The sequence below is a fragment of the Cryptomeria japonica genome, chromosome 10 (genome assembly GCF_030272615.1).
Source record: "Cryptomeria japonica chromosome 10, Sugi_1.0, whole genome shotgun sequence".
In the NCBI taxonomy this organism is placed as follows: Eukaryota; Viridiplantae; Streptophyta; class Pinopsida; order Cupressales; family Cupressaceae; genus Cryptomeria; species Cryptomeria japonica.
Genome location: NC_081414.1, coordinates 55,426,963 through 55,444,596, shown reverse-complemented (window position 1 = coordinate 55,444,596; position 17,634 = coordinate 55,426,963). Strand labels below are relative to the sequence as shown.

General features: G+C 32.9%; 1 protein-coding gene across 1 annotated transcript; it reads left to right on the top strand.

Moving 5' to 3' along the window:
• Positions 1-8,212: 8,212 nt before the first annotated feature.
• On the top strand, positions 8,213-11,766 carry LOC131030013 (protein terminal ear1 homolog). Its single transcript, XM_057960696.2, has 7 exons — positions 8,213-8,490; positions 8,585-9,479; positions 9,733-9,984; positions 10,075-10,327; positions 10,562-10,678; positions 10,782-10,923; positions 11,071-11,766. The coding sequence occupies exons 2-7, from the start codon at positions 8,597-8,599 to the stop codon at positions 11,479-11,481; spliced, it is 2,058 nt and encodes a 685-aa protein (XP_057816679.2). The 5' UTR covers positions 8,213-8,490; positions 8,585-8,596; the 3' UTR covers positions 11,482-11,766.
• Positions 11,767-17,634: the final 5,868 nt, after the last annotated feature.

Sequence of the window (17,634 nt, the reverse complement as noted above, 5' to 3'; positions counted from 1 at the left end):
ATGCTTTACTTCTAGAAGAATAACCTAGAAATGTTCCTTCTTCACTTTTCTGATCAAACTTTCCATTTCTATCATCTTTGTGTACATAGCATCTACTTCCAAAGATTTTAAAATAACTTACATTAGGTTTCTTGTCATACCAAATTTCATATGGTGTCTTAACAGTTCCTTTTTTCAGTTGTACTCGATTCAGGATGTAAATTGCAGTGCTGATTGCTTCTCTCCAAAATGTTTGAGGTACCCTCTTTTCTATCATCAAGGTTCTGGCACAATCTAAAATTGATTTGTTTCTTCTCTCAGCTATCCCATTTTGTGGAGGTGTTCTTGGTGCAGACACTTGCCTTTTTATACCATGATCATTGCAGAATAAGTTAAATTCATTAGAAGTGAACTCTCCTCCTCTATCAGATCTAAGACATTTCAGCTGTCTCCCTGTTTCATTTTCAACTCTTGCCTTGTATCATTTAAATGTTTGAAAAGCTTCTAATTTTTCTTTTAAAAACATAACTGACATCATCCGTGAGTAATCATCCACAAATAATATGAAATATTTATCACCTTAATAACTTTGAACTTTCATGGGACCACAAAGATCAGTGTGTACTAGATCTAAAATTCCTTTAGAAGTATAGGACTTACTTGTAAAGCTTGATCTTGTCATCTTACCCATTTGGCATCCTTGGCACATAGCATTCTCAGGTTTTTCTAGGCTCGGTAGACCTCTTACTCGGTGCTTCTTACTTATTTTGATCAGATTATCAAAATTTACATGACAAAACCTTTTATGCCATAACCAGGTATCTTCTATTTTTGCATGTAGACATTTGTTCTGAGTTGAGTCAAGATGAAATGTATTACCTTTTGTTTGTGTCTTGGTAGCAGCCAGCTTTCCATGTTTGTCATGAACTTTGACACATCCCTTTTGGAGTTCTATTCAGTATCCTGTATTGTTTAGTTGTGCTACACTCAACAAATTGTATTTCAAACCTTCAACCCAGTATACATCGTCACATTTAGCATTGTCAAGAAGTGTGATAGAGCCTTTATCTTTCATCGGACATGGTGCATCATTACCAAATCTTACATAGCCTCCATCATAATCTTCTAATTTAACAAATTTGTGTTTATCACATGTCATGTGATGTGAGCATCCACTATCTATGATCCAAGAATCATTATTATTTATGTGAGATATTAGGGCTTTTTCTTCATACGTTTCTTCATCTAATCCATCTTTAATAGCCACATAAACAACTTCCTCTGTATCAGTTTCATCAGATTTATCATCATTGGATTCCTCATCCACTACTAGGCATTTCTTTCTGTCTCTCCTTCTAAAGTCTCGATGTCCTCTGTATTGGTTGTCTTTCTACCTGTTATATCGGTATTCTCTCTTTTCACTAGATTCTTTGTCAGGGCAGTTAGAAGCCATATGTCCTATTTTATCACAATTGAAACATTTTAAAGGTAGCTTTCCTGTGTACTTACCTTTTCCTCTCAGTAACCTCCTGGCTAATAATGCTTCAAACTCTTCTTGATTTTTGATTTCCTCATATAGTTTGTGTAGTTCTTCCATGTTCTTACGAAATCTTTCACTTGCTCCATTGTGATTCCCTTAAGAATACTTACTCATTTTATCATTGTAATCATCAAATTCACCAATATGAAAAGAACTGAATGCAAATTCTACTTTATTTACCGAAGACCCACTGTTATCAAAATTACTTAACTCAAATGCATGTAGCTTACCAATAGTAACATCCAAAGAAACTGGCATATTTGGTATAAACCTTAGTTCATTCATTGCAAAGACTCAGATTGCATAAGCATGTAGAAGGGTTCTCAATAACTTACTTGTGACATCCTTTTCTTTAATAGTTCTTCCTGCTCCTTTGATTTGATTGACAGTCTCCTTTAACCTTGTACTGTATTGGGTTATGTTCTCACCTTCATTCATTCTCATGGATTCAAGTTGACCTCTTAGACTATCTACTTTTGCTCTCTGAACATGTTCATCACCGTCATACACAGATATGAGCTTGGTCCACATTACTTTTGCATCATTACAACCTTCTAGATCATTAAACTCTAAGTCGGTCAATGGTGATGTTATTTCAATCATAGCTTGAATATGTTTTTGCTTTGCCTTTATCTCCTCCAAGGTCATCGGGTTGGTGCTTGGTGGTATGTAATCATTCTCCAAATAATATGTTGCATATTCTCCAATTCCTGATAAGTGCAACTTCATCCTTTTTTGCAATGTGGAGAAACTTGACTTGTTTAGCTTTGGTGCATCCCTTTTATACATCTGCGGATCTTTGCCTCAAGTACCTTTAAAATTTTCTTCCAGAGTCCAAAGCTCTGATACCAATTATTAAGTTCTGATACTAAATGTAAACTACTGATGCTAATAGCTAACAAGATGAGAGGGGGGGGTTGAATCATACAAACTTAATCTTCCATAAACTCAACAGATTCAGCCTTGGTAACTTATACTTCAGCAATATAACCAAAAATTGCTAAACATGTTAACTCATAAACACATAGTCATCATAACACATATAACAATGGATTTAATGTGGAAACCCAAATAGGGAAAAACCACTGTGGGTTTTCGGACCCACTAAGACATATACTCTTCTAGAGTATGCTTGGTTAAAAGCAAATCCTGTTAAAGATTACAAACACATTGCTAGATGTGACCCAATTAAGGGATTTGCCTCAGATATGTTAGGATCTTCACTTTGTTAGAATTGACCTTGTCAAAGGATTTCAAACACTCATTTAGAATGTTACCTTGCTAGAGGATTTACAAATAAGACTGTTAAGTCCACTCGGTTAAGAGATTTTCTGTCACTTTACAAAATAACAATAATAAAAATATATCTACAACTTCACATCTAAAATGCTAAAGCAGATTCTTATTTGCTCAAAACAATCTAGTCATAGGACTTATCTTGTCCCTCTGCTGGGCTCCTTACTCTATTAATCAAATAGGTCTTCAAGCTTCTATGCTCGGTAATCACTATGTAGCATCCCTATGCTTACACTTGCCCACATCCATTGTTTATCAACAATTCCTTATTTATAAACAATTTGCTAACCACTTAATCTCCTTGATCACATTTCCCATGATCAATCTTGGCCATCAGATTATCAATCTTTATTAGGTTCAATGTATCCTTCGATTTGAAAATGTTTTACCTCGCCTTGGAACTTGCATTCCTTCCTAAGAACTTGTGCTAGGTTATTACGGTTCAATCTTTGTTGTAGATCTTCCTCTTGATTTTCATTACCGTAGATCCTTAACAAACTTCATGCACGACATACCAATCATCTATTCATCTCCAACTCATCAGCATCCTTCATTAAATAATGCTTTTATCTGTCCAATGCGATTTGTCATAACTCAGTTGTTACTCGATAAATACTAAACCTTACTGGGTAGACATTCTGCCTTCATTAACCAATATGAATAACCTTAGGGTTTACCGACTAGGTTCTTTGCTCAGTGACATAGTATAGTATTAATCTTACAATCAACAACATGTATAGGATATCAAAACAATCAAAACAACATGATCTCATCATTGTCTAACTCGGTAATAGTTTCCCATTGAATAACTTATTTCTCCCCTTCATTATCACATTCTTTCTGTGTCACTTACCGACATCTTAATTCTCATCAATACATACTTCTCAAGATATGGCAACATCATACTGAATCAAAAAGTCAATTTCTTGACATCAATGATAAAATAATTTTTATAAAGATAGTTATCATCCTTCTTTAGTTATATCATTAATCTCCAACAACCTTCTCAATATCCTTAATGAAATGTCAACAATCTCCTTTCTATTGTAATGCCAACATTATCTCCCAACCTTTCCAGTCAATAGAAACTCCTCTTGAATTGTCTTCCTTATGCTCAAGTATATTAAAATCTCCCCACAGGATCCACAGAATGTTAGCGAGTGAAGCAATCTATTGCCAGAGGTCAGATCTATCCCTATAGTCATTGGGGGCATAGATGGTGCACAACCCAAAAGAAGAGTCACCATGTTGGAAGGTAACCCAAACAACTCTATTGCATTAATGGAGCCGAAATTGACATCTTTTCTAATAATAGAAGGTTTAACTAGTTGAAATTTTGGGAGACTAGCCATCGCATTATTAATGACCTTACTTAGAGAGTCCACTTTATCCCAGACAGGCGACGAATCTTAATTATTGGAGGAAGAATTGGGGGGGCAAAACCATCTTTATTAGTGGCGATTCCAACAGGTTACCATTGTTTTTACTTCTAGCCAAGAGAATAGGGCATGATCATTTGATGCGACCTTCCCATTTACATAGGAAAAACAAGTTCAACCCTCCTAGGGTTTCCAAAACGCAAGTGAAGGTATCATCTTGGATTTGAATTTTGAGAAATCTAAAGATATCAATGCCAGGATTAATGGAAATCAAGCCTCTGGCATCCAGGTGGGGGACAAGATTCGAAGAATGATCAACCCTAACCACTTTACCGATAGATTCAAAGATTTAAGGTATGAAGTTCCAAAAAATAGGGGGTAAATTTTTATTTAGGAGTCAACGAGGGCATGAAATAGCCATAATTTCTTCGTTAATCACATCAAAGGACCATTTGAGGGCTCTGAAGGTGGTTTGCCAAATGTCCCAGAACTATTTATGGAGGACCTCTATCTACGATTTATTATCCTTAAAGAAAATAACAAATAAACCCTTTTGAATCATTCTATAGAAAGAAAAATTAAGCCCTAGCTTTCTAACCCACACATTTTTCATCCAATCATCAAGAAATTTCCTAGCTAGACATTTATCTTCATTAGTAACTGCAAATATATTGGCAATGTCATGGAGCCTCTTATTTTCTAGTTCAAGGGCTTCGGCCATGGAATCATTAGGGGAAATAGAAAAGGTACAGGGAGCTACGGAAGGGTCCTTACCTTATCCTCCATCTCCTCCATGACAACCAGAAGGTGAAGCACTTACCAAATTGAATTTGGCCTCATGCAAAACCTGCACAACATCACCAATGATGGCATCTCGAAAGGACTTTCCAATAAGTCCTTCTTCCATAGTTTTTAAGGAGGGTAGTCGGGTCGTGTCCAGCCCACTTGAATCTGCCTCCATCGAGCATTGAATGTGCCCACCTCCACTCACGCTTGCAATAACTGCAAATACTGCATGGAGAGAGCCTCGGCGAAGGGTTAGAAAAACTAAAACAAGAAAGCAGGGGAGAGTTGTTTACCACCGTGGAGGAGGTCTTACCACCACCTCCACATGCAAGAGCGAGGACCCCAAATTCTAGCACAGAGGGTCCACATCAAGCCCTAGTTGTAGACCGATTCCCCTCCCATATATGAAATATTACCTCATGATTTTGATTTTTTCATAGTGGCTATTTTTCTAATAGAAATATTACCTCATCTTGAGCCCAAGATTATAAAAACAAAAACACATTTAATATTTATTTAAACTATTAACTAACAATAGTCATTATAAGTAAATATAAAATAAACATATATATAAAACAAAAGAAATATGTAATGAAATTTTTGGATTCAAATTGTGTGAAAATTTTGATGTAATTTTTTTGACATAGTTTAATCTAGAAATTTCATACATTTATATATTATGGACTATGGCTCAAATTAATGTTATTAAAATAAATATATATATTATTTTACTTGTTCTATAATAACAATAAATATATTATAAACTAATAAATTTTTATTTAGTAAAAATGTTATTATTTATTTTTAAATATAAAGACCTTTAAATATTAGAATATATATTATTATTTGCAAATGAAACTATTGAAAATATAACATATATGTATATAGTACTTACTACACTTTAGAGACTGAAAACTAAAAAAATAATGAATGATTCTAAAGAATTATGTTGGTTTGATATATAACCTTCCTACACAAGAAAAAAATAAAATTAAAAGTTATAAAATAAAAATAACTCTTCAAATAAAATAAAATAAATAATGATTAATTATAATAATTCTTAACTAAAAAATAAAAATTATGTGTGCATATAGTAAATAAAATTATTTTAAAATAAAAAATTAACTCTTAGGAAAATAAAATAACTCAAAACATATAGTTGATGATATTTTTTATGTAGATGTATTTAAGATATCTATACTATTATATAAATTACATGTTGATGTGCTAACTTGTGTCATGCAATCACATAGTAAATATTAAAATATTTTCTATATATCATTCTCTTAACCCATTATCCTATAATAAGATGTTTTAAAATATAAGATAAAAATGCAAGTCAGCACTCACACTCACTACTAATTAATTTAAAGATGTTTTTTCATATATTAATTAACATCTTTATTTTATATTATGTTATATACATATTATATTATATTATAAGATCTAGAATTTTATTTCGTATTGAGTGTGTTAACAAAAACTATTTTAAAAAGTAAAAGTAAAATATAACTTAAGTTTTAAAATAAAAATGGCATTCACATGAAAAATGAAAAATAAAAAATAACTGATAAAGTAAAAATTAAAATAATATTTATTTTTATGCAATATTTTTTATATTTATTGTCTTATTATTATAAAATAAAATAACTAATTAATAAAATATTACATAAATAATGTGACAAAAAATATCATTTAAATTTAAAATATATTACTTACTAATTTATATTTTTTATTCATTTCCTAGATTATAAGTAATTTAAAAAAAAAATCTAATAATTTAAAAAACAAAAAAATGTAAATAAAGAAAAATACAATTAGATATAATTCCAATCTCTAGACATGTTTTACATAGATCTTTTTAAACATAGATATACTAGTTTTAAAGAAAATTAATTAATTTCTTTATAATTAATCACCTTTTAATATAATATACGTATTTATTTTATTTTTCTCTTTCCTCTCATCTAGTTAAAAATGATCACACCTCTCTTATACAATCATTTTAATGGGAGATATGATTGCAGTGCTCTTTTAACCTTATTGGTGTACAAACTTATTTAGTGCAATCATATGGTAAATATTAAAATATTTGTTCTACTTGATTCTCTTCTTATATTATTGTAATAAGGATTGAGGGGTATCCATTCTATCAAATTACTTGGGGTTTATCCTTATAATGTGGGAGTATTGCGCTGTATTAAAATATGTTAATTGAGGGGCATCCATTCTGTAAAATTCGTCTGACTCATTAAAAATCTTTAACTACATTTAAAAATATTTGCATAGGTTCATGTTTATAATATGGAAGTATTGCGTTCAACGAGACTGACTTGAGAAACTTATTAAAAATCTTTAACTACATTTAAAAATATTTGCCTGGGTTCATGTTTATAATATGGAAGTATTGCATTCAATGAGACTTACTCCGATAAACTCATTAAAAATCTTTAACTACATTTAAAAATATTTGCCTGGGTTCATGTTTATAATCTGGAAGTATTGCGTTCAACGAGACTTACTCTGATAAACTCATTAAAAATCTTTAACTACATTTAAAGCTATTTGCCTGGGTTCATGTTTATAATCTGGAAGTATTGCGTTCAATGAGACTTACTCTGATAAACTCATTAAAAATCTTTAACCACATTTAAAAATATTTACCTGGGTTCATGTTTATAATCTGGAAGTATTGCGTTCAACGAGACTTACTCTGATAAACTCATTAAAAATCTTTAACTACATTTAAAGCTATTTGCCTGGGTTCATGTTTATAATCTGGAAGTATTGCATTCAACAAGACTTACTGTGATAAGCTCATTAAAAATCTTTAACTACATTTAAAAATATTCGTTTGGTCATCTTTATAATATTCATCTTTAAAATATGGAAGTATATTGTGTTCAACGAGACTTGTTCTGATAAACTCATTAAAAAATATTCACATAATAAACATTGAGAGGTATCCATTCTGTCAAATTCGTCTGAAACTTATCCTTACAATATAAAAATGTTGCGCTCAACGAAGCTTAATCTCAAATGCACTTATTAAAAAATCCTTACAACTGTATTTAAAAATTCTTGTAATCACCAAACGAAAGGTCCCTTCAAATCGATTGAAGATTCAAAATGTAAATCCCCCTAGTCCTCAAAATTAAAGTGGAACCAAAACCCTTCCGCCACTTAAATCCTGGGTGCCGCTTTCCAACTTTGCCCTTCCCCAGTACCCATAATTATCACCCGAATCGTCATAGGAACACAATTGGGGTTTTTCCTTTTCCTTTTTCCTTCTGCACACTGCACGGCTCCTCGATATCCGCGACCATTTCTGATTGGTGGATCTGCCGCCGGAGTGGGGTAAGTGGTTTTGGCCGTCACCTGCCTCTCCCTTGTCCATTCCAATTTAAACCCCAGGAAAACCCTGCATTTCATCCACATACTTTTTCAACAGCACGCTCAGAAGGAGGTCAAGGCCTCAAGTTCAATTCCTCTGCGCTATCTCTCAACAGAGTAAGTAAAATTTCAGGCTTGTCTCTTTTTTTTCCCTCTTCTGTATTCCTGAATACAGGACTCATTAGCTTTTGTTTTCGGGGCTGTAGTATAGTTGCTTGCGGTCATGTGCGGTGGCGGTGAAGTCATGGCAGCCCAGAGAGATTTGCAGGTTAAGGTGGAGTCTGAGGAGACGGGTGTTGATGACAAAGTGGCGCAGTTAGGCCTGTTTGTGAACCCATCTGCCCTGGAGTTTACTCCTCCGATGCTTGAGAAATCACATCCACAGACACCTTACGGGATTGCATATCCAGTTCCCCAGCCCGTTTCTCCCTTAACAGTATTCAATGTCCCCATTGTAACAGAATTCAGATCCCCACCCATTACATACAACGCATATATTGCGCCGCATATTCAGATGAACTGTCTCCTACCCATTGCGCCGACGCCGCTTCCTCCTCCTCCTACAATATGGAGTTCACCAGAGATTCCTGTTATGTGCAACCCTGTTCCAATTCCTGTCGCGAATACGCACTTGCCCTGCACTAACATGATCTCTCATACTTCTCCTCCTTTCCAGCCGAGTTTTATGGTCTCTCCGCAGATCTCAGACGGGCGGCAAGCGTACCAGTCTCGAAGCCTGCTTCTGAGTTTGGTCCCTACTGAGTTCAGTGATCATCAGATTCATCAGGAATTGCTGGTGTGGGGGCCTATTAGAGCGCTTCATCTTGAGGCAAAACATGACGGTATGGTGACTGTAGATTTTTATGACCTTAGGCATGCTAACCAGGCGCTTTTTGATATAAGGCAGCAGTACATGATGCTTTCTAAAAGTCTGGAAAGTGGAGCGTTGCAACAACCGTTTTCTTATTGCTGGAGATTCATGGAAGGAAGACTTATTTGGGCCCAATATGCAGAGCCCACCGCCGAGAACCAAGGCACGCTAGTCATCTTTAATGTGGATACAGCCATATCCGATGACAACATTTTATCGATCTTCCAGCACTATGGTATGTACCCATACATATTGTATTTCATTGTTTAAATCCAGGACTATTTTTGTAGGAATTAGGTTGGTTTTTGAGAGTGTTACAGGGTGTTTAAACTGAAGTCAAATTGAGCTTTGCTCTTCTAAATGGATTAGTAAATTCTTAGAAATAGCATGAGTTCCTTGCGCTTGAATCTATTACTCGACTGAGTAAAAGTGTAAAACTTGGAATACTGTAAGTTTTTAGCATTTATTTCTCTATTGTTTAAACGCAGGCGCTGTGAAAGAGGTGAGGGGGACGCCATTTAACAATCGAACTAAGTTTGTAGAATTTTTCGACATCAGGGATGCAGAGCGAACTCGGAATGAGCTAGACCGGAAGGAAATTGGGTCAGAACAAGTAAAAAACCATTTCAGTCATTCGAATGGTAGGACTCACAAAGACTCTGCTAATTTCGTTCACAATATTCCCCCTCGTCACCACCGACGGCCGCACTCAGACCATACCGATTTCAGCTGTGATAGAGGCAAGTATATCTGTTATTGATTTCTTCATTGTGTACACAGATGAATATTGCTTATCGATTAAGGTTTTTTAAATCCTGTTACCCCTTCAGGTGTTTTTTGGAGTGAAATTCACAAAAAGAGCAACACATCTCGATTTGCGAATGTAACGAAGAGAGGCCGAGGCCGTGAAAGTGGTTTTGGCAGGGAAGGAGATGCTGCCACAAACAATTGGAAGAGAGAGTCAACCCATGCAATCGGAGAGGAAACCAGATCCCAATTTGCTTTTGATGAGACTCAACCGAAATTGAATGGTGAAGAGACCAGGACAACTGTCATGATAAAAAATATTCCAAACCAATTCGAGTTAGTCGTTCTTGCCATGCAATTCCTTTATTTTGTTTTATTTTATGATGATCGTATTGCCAGTGAGTCTAGAAATAGTGAGATTTTGTGTACTTTCTGTGCTCGCCATCGCTATCAGTATAGGAGTGATATGTATTATCCAGCAGTAAAGTAGGGTAATCTTAGTCACTAAAAATCTGTGAAAAGTGCCTCATTAATGACTGCTGATGATTTGATTCTTATCCATTTTTGTAGTCACGACATGCTCCTGAAAATGCTAGACAGTCACTGCATGCTATGGAACCAATGCATCCAAAATGCAGATGAAACCCGCTCAGCCTACGATTTTGTGTACTTGCCCATAGATTTCAAGTACGAACAAGATTAAGCTCGCATGTATCTTTTCAGAAGTTTTATCATCAAATTAGTGGGTTACATGAGCTGCAAAATGCTAATTTAGGTTTTTCTGATGTAGAAACAAATGTAATCTGGGGTACGCATTTGTAAATTTCACATCTGCTACAGCGACATGGAAGCTTTATAAAGAGTTCCATGGGCATCATTGGGCTATATCCAACTCCAAAAAGATATGCAAAGTCACATATGCGAGGCTTCAGGTGCGTTTGTTTAGCCCAAGGCATAAAACTTCTAATCTCCATTCAGATTTCTTATCAGTAACTCTAAATTTTACCCTCAATGTCTCATGGGTATCATTGATACTTGCCTACAATTGTTTCACATAGTTGTTGGTGGTTTCATTACAGGGTCGAAGCTCACTGGAAGAACACTTCAAAAAGTCCAGCTTTGAATGTGATACAGACGACTATTTGCCATTGGTGTTCGATCCTCCTCGTAATGGGGAGGTTGTTACCCTTGCCAAAGTTGTTGGTGGTCGTAGGCAATCTGAAAGCAGCATCAACAAGGAGAAGCCAGAATACTGCGGAAAAAATCAGAACAGATTTGCAGCTGACAGCCGCTATTCCTCCTCTTATTGCCATAACCCAGCTTTCGATCACACATATCAATACAGAATGAGGCCAAGTAACCACCATCGTACCAATTGGCAAGGTCAAAATGACAACTTTAACTATAATAAGCCTAAGATTACAACCTATTATAGGCCCAAGAATGCAGCACCTGCTGTCGATTCTGACAGCAAAAAAGTTGAAGGTTGATGACTTAAGCAACTAAAAGTTGAATGGACAGAAGTCCAATGGAAGTAGAATCAGGGTTTGAATAATAATTTAAATAGAGAGTTTTCGTTTCAGATGAATTTTAGAGTAGGCGTAGAATATTATGCTTTGTTAGATGACAGTTCTTTTTTACTCCAACGGAGTTTCCTCCTTACGCTGTCGTATATTTAGTACTGTAAGTAGTTAAGTTCGAATTAGACCATCATCTTCTTTAGAGATCTATCAATGAAGACAGTTCATTATTTAATAGGTGGTCTGGATTTTGTTGCCAATGAAATTTCCTTTGATAATCAGCCTACTTTAGGTTTGAGATGAAGAAATTTAAAAGAAATCTTTCTATTCATTTAAATGAGATTACACAGTCTTCTTGATCATAAGATCAAAAATCAGCTGATCAGAGATTGTAGATGAATAATTTATTACAATTGGTTGATCAAGATTCTAGATGAATAATTTATTACATTTGGTTGATCACTTGATTGGAGACAAATAATTTATTACAATTGCTTGATCACATGATCTGACATAATTTATTCCAATTGCCTCTATTTAAATTGCTTGATCATCTGATCAGAGATCTGAGATAAATAATTTATTACAATTGCCTCAGTAAATAGAGATCTCAAAAACATTGAAGAATACTTAATAAATTTCACACATATTCATGTACAGTTGTAGTGGGCAATTATATGCAAATTATATTTTTAGAGCACTTATTTTTAGCTCCAGCAAACTACAATTCTTCCCATGTAAATTGAGAAATTACTATGCCAACAATGAATAATGATGGTCATCTTTAACAACTCAATTAATTTCTAAATGTTGATTCTTAATCTAAATTTGAAGATTTTAAACAAACCCAACAAATTGATAAAAAAAAAATTAGAACAACACACTTATTATCAGATTTAAATCTAAATCAACAAAGATTAAAAGCCATGTAATTTCATGAAATTCTAAGGCCAACACTTAGTCCAAATTACATAAACAATACTAGGAGACTGTATTTTATAGAGATTGCAGCCTCCAAAACAAAATAGTATGATGCCTGGAAATCTTTTAAACCAACAAAAAAAGAAAACTGTTCACAAATTTTTTTTATGACCAAAAAAACTTAAATATATCTTAATAAAGCTACTATTCTATTGATAAAGCTTGCACATGCATCATTGAGGGAGTTCAAAATCTGATCTCAAAAGTGTCAAAGACTAAACTTTTGAAACTACTTTGGTGAAGATATACTTAAGATCAAAATGCTTTGTCTTACTATAATGGATTAGAATTTTTGTTAACTTGATGGCACTCTCGTTATCATTAAAAAAATCGTTGTAGGATGAACTTGCTTTTCTCCAATGTCTTCTAAAAATTTTCTAGTCAAAGAGCTTGTATATTTGCTCTGGTGATTGCAATACACTTTGCTTTTGTAGATGAGAGGGCAATCATGCCTTGTTTTTTTGAACTCCAAGTAATCAAACCATAACCAAAAGAAAAACAGTTTTCAAAATGTAGACTTATGATCATCCAAACTACCTCTCCGGTCTGAATCACTAAAGCCAACAAGATTGAATGTTATAGTAGTAACAAATAATAAAATTTAGGTTTCAATCTCTTGGTTGCATTTATGTGTATTTCTGATGGATCTATCATGTACCTCTAAACAAATGAAATTTAATATGCAATATCAAACCTCATGTGAGTTAGAAACATCAAACTCCCAAGAATGATTTTGTAAGTTGTCTCATCAACTAATTCATCACCATAATCTCTACACTATAACTCTATGAGTAGTTGGAGTGGAAGATGAGTTATAATCAACCATATCAAATTTCTTCAACATATCCTTTGTATACTTTGTTTGAGAAATGAAAATTTCCTTCTTACTTCGATAAATCTCCATTTTTAGAAAATATTTCATAAGACCTAGATCTTTCATCTCAAATTTATTCATCATAACAATTTTGAACTCATCCTTTATCTTAGAATTGTTATCCATATACACCAAATCATCAACATAAAAATTTATGATAAGAATATCATTACCTTTTTGTTTATAATAAACAGTAGATTCACTCTTACTTATTTTGAAGCCTATCCATCTACCCTAGCAAACCACACTCTTGGTGCTTGCTTGAAGTCATACAAAACCATATTCAACTTGTAGACATGATGTTCTTTTATTTCCACTTCAAAACCTTGTGGTTGTTCCACATATACTTCCTCTTTTAAGTTTCAAGAAGACATTTTTTCGCATGCATATGATGGATGCACCGATTCTTTTGAGTTTCTAATGAAATTAAAATTCTAATATTCTCTTGTCTTGCTACTAGGGCAAATGCATCTTCATATTAATCAATGTCATACTTCCATGTAAAGCATTTAGCAACTAAGCTTGCCTTATGCCTTTCAACACTTCCATCATTGTTATACTTAGTCTTGTTGATCCATTTGGTGTCAATCTTCTTTTTATCACGTGGAAGCTTTGTAAGCTCCCAAGTGTCATTCTTATGAATATAATCTCTCTTCTTGCATTGCTTGCACCCAAACCTCACTAGCACAGGCATCTTCAAAATATGATGGTTCAAAATCAACCTTGGTAAATAAAGAAAAAACACTATTTCACCTCCTAGATTTTTTTAATGTGCTTCACTTGTACTCCTTTAATAAATGTCACTAAATCTTTTTATCTTCCCTGTAGAACTTGGACTTGAAATTGGACTTGCACTTGGAATTGAAAAACTAGATGACAAGCTACTTGATGGATTCATAACACTTGGAACATAAACATTAGTGGGCTACTCATGATCAATATCATCAATAATAACACCAATCAAAATAGATTTTGACTTCTCAATACGGCCTTTTTGATGACCATAAAATCCCCCTTCATAAAAAATCACATCTCTTGACACAATAAGCCTATTAGTGAAAGGATTATATAACCTATAAGGCTTACTTTCCTTACTATATCCAACAAAAATATATGACTCACTTTTTGGATCTAACTTTTGCATCTTTAAATCAGGTATATTGTAATGATTAACATTAGTCTTTTTTCATAATAGGCTTCATAAAGAGATACCACAACCAACTTGTATCCTCATATGTCATATTAACAAGGTTGTTGTCATGTTCATTGAACCTTAATAGGATCATCCTATTCTTTTTCATAGGCACAACACTAACAACCCTATTGGCTTAATTCTTGTCATAAAATATGCATTATTGATTTTTGAATACCACTTTATAATTATTCTCACACAATTGTGTAACACTCTATAAATTTTGCTTTAATTGTGGAGTGTAGTAAATGTCTTTAACACTTTTTGTATCTTCTTTTTTATTGACTTCCATAACTCCTTTTGCAATAATTTCCAATGATTTGACATTACCAAGTTGGATCTTGGATTTGAAACTTTCATCTATTGTTGAAAACAACTTATCATTTCTTGGCATATCCAAAAATCTAAATACCAAACATCTTTACTATTATCTCTTTCATAAGATAAAAATCAACTATTTGGAGGATTTTCATCACTTTCTTGAGCATAATGAACACTTTTACCTTCTTTTAATTTGCAATCCCTTTCAAAGTGGTCATACCTATTGCAATGGTCACATTGGATATTTATTTTATCAAATATATCTCTACCTCTTGAACCGCCTTTTCCTTATGAACCATCTCTACCTCTATTTCATCTTGAATAATTCTTATTTTGACCTCTACATTCGCCTTGATTTTTTTTGGAGTTATTGTTGGCATCTTCATTCTTTATGATTTGTAGTTTGGAGGAAAAAATTTCTCACTACTTTCTTCAAATGAATCTCTCAATTTTTCTTCATGAGACATTAGAGATCCAACTAGGTGATAAAGTGAAGTGTAGACAAATTATTTTCTTTCATATATGATTATGGCAACATGATTCCACCTTGGTGTGAGAGTTCTCAACACCATTTTTTATCACAAGCTCATTTTTAACTCTTCAAGCGTAGCTATCTTATTGACTACATCTTTTACTCTGATACAATTGGCACTCAGACTTTCAACTTTTTGCATCTTCAAATTCATGAATTCTTTGTTCAATGTCTATAGATTTACAACTTTGACTTGATCACTACCTTGGTAAGTTTCTTTTAGAGTCTTCTAGGCATCCTCAGCTATCTGTGCTCTTGCAATTCTAAGAAATAGGCTTTTATCTAGAGCTATTTGATTATAAAACAAGGCTTGAGCATTCTTCTTCTTAGCCTCCTGTTTAGCTATTTTATGAGTGGTTGTGAGGATATTCCAATAATATAGCTTTCCATAACTAGATTCAACAATCTCCCATAAATATTTTCCTATAAAAAATGTCATCATTTTAATGGACCAATAATCAATACTCAATTCCATCAAATTTTGGACTAGGCAAGGAGTTAGAATGCAACATGATATTTTTTTGTTAAAATTAAAAACACTAAATATTTAACCCAAAAGAAAATACTAGCCTCTAATACCAAATGAAGATTTTAAACAAACCCAACAAACTAATAAACAAGAAATTAGAACAATAGACTTACAATTAAAGATTTGAATCTAAATCAACAAATATTAAAAACCAAATTATTTCATCAAATTCAGATAACACTTATTCCATCTTACATAAACAACACAAGGAGACTTTAATTTATAGACATTGTAACCTCCACTAAAAAAAAAAAAAAAAACGCTTCCTTACAAGGAAAGCTTTATATATATATATATATATCCCTTTATTATGAAAAAAACTTAAAGCATATCTTAATAAAGGCAATATACTAAAAATAGAGCTTGCACGCCATAATTTATCAACAAAATTGTCATAACATCCTTTCCATTTTTTACAATTATCTTATGTGAAAGAAAATTCATGGATGATTACGTTTTGTGGATGAAGTTTCATGTTTTTGAGGGTCATAGGACAAAATCCCTATGACCTTTGAGGACATTCCAACTTTGTAAGTGCATTGAATGTTTAACAGATAGTGGGACTCAACTAAAGGTATATAAGTGATTGTTTTCACTTGTAATGTTTGCAATTAGTTTCCTTTTTCCTTTTTTGTGTGAGTCTGATTTTGTTGTTTTCGAAAAATATATATTAGTAATTTTTCTATAGAACTTCTTTGTAATGGCTTGTGTAAATATTGAGTAGTGTATTTAGAGATTTCATTGTATAAAATTCATTCAATATGTGTAGAATAAAAATATTTATTCCATACTTTTATTTTATTATTGTTGGGATGTTTTGTATGTGTTGTTGGTTGTTAAATTATAGTCCAATGTATCATCCATTAGCTAGAGCTTTCATAGAAGTATAGTGGTATTTTGTTGTAGATACATAATGTTCCGAGGGTTGTATTTGCTAGTTGTTGGTGTGATTTCTTGGATATTATATTTTTCTATTGTATTCAATTTTTGGACCTATGAATGATATGAAAATGTGAATAAAAATAATAGAAACAATACAATGAAATATACAAACTTGTAATCTACATAAACACAAAATAAAATCTAAGATCTATACATAAAATTAACTAATAAATGACAATACCAATATAGAGTTCTTAGAAAAATCCACTATTACTTAAGCTTTTCTTGAATGTTTGATGCGAATTAGCTCTCAAATTTTATGGTGTAACTTCAGTAGCATCATGATAATATGAAGGCTTGATGTTTGATAACAATTGTGCCAACTTTTGATAATGAGAGTGCTTGATAATTTCAGGATAGTGTAGGTATTCAAAAGTTCTAGGAGGAAAATGAATGGGGTGAAGGTCTTATTTATATGTCTCACATAACATTCGATCAATGGGAGAGATTAATTAGAAAGTTTAATGGTTGATAAAATTTGAGAGAGGGTGAGAAACATAATGCACATGGATTGATGGAGTGGAGGGATAAAGTAAAAGTGTAAATGCATAAAGGAATAAATAAATTATTTGAATTTATTAAACTTGATAAGGAAATGTTAGCTAATTAAATAATTTTTAAAAAATATTTAATTATAGAGGCCCAAAAGATGAATCAATTAAAAATAAAATTATTTAATTAATATTGAGGGAAATAAGAAATTAATTGAATAATTAAAAATTGTTTAATTAATAATGGAAGAAAAAGGATAA

Bases quoted from the DNA above. Each gene is read 5' to 3' on its own strand.
- LOC131030013 (XM_057960696.2), top strand. From the start codon at position 8,597: ATGTGCGGTGGCGGTGAAGTCATGGCAGCCCAGAGAGATTTGCAGGTT. The intron at 9,985-10,074 runs GCAAGTATATCT...TTACCCCTTCAG, and splicing joins CGATTTCAGCTGTGATAGAG to GTGTTTTTTGGAGTGAAATT. The intron at 10,924-11,070 runs GTGCGTTTGTTT...GTTTCATTACAG, and splicing joins TCACATATGCGAGGCTTCAG to GGTCGAAGCTCACTGGAAGA.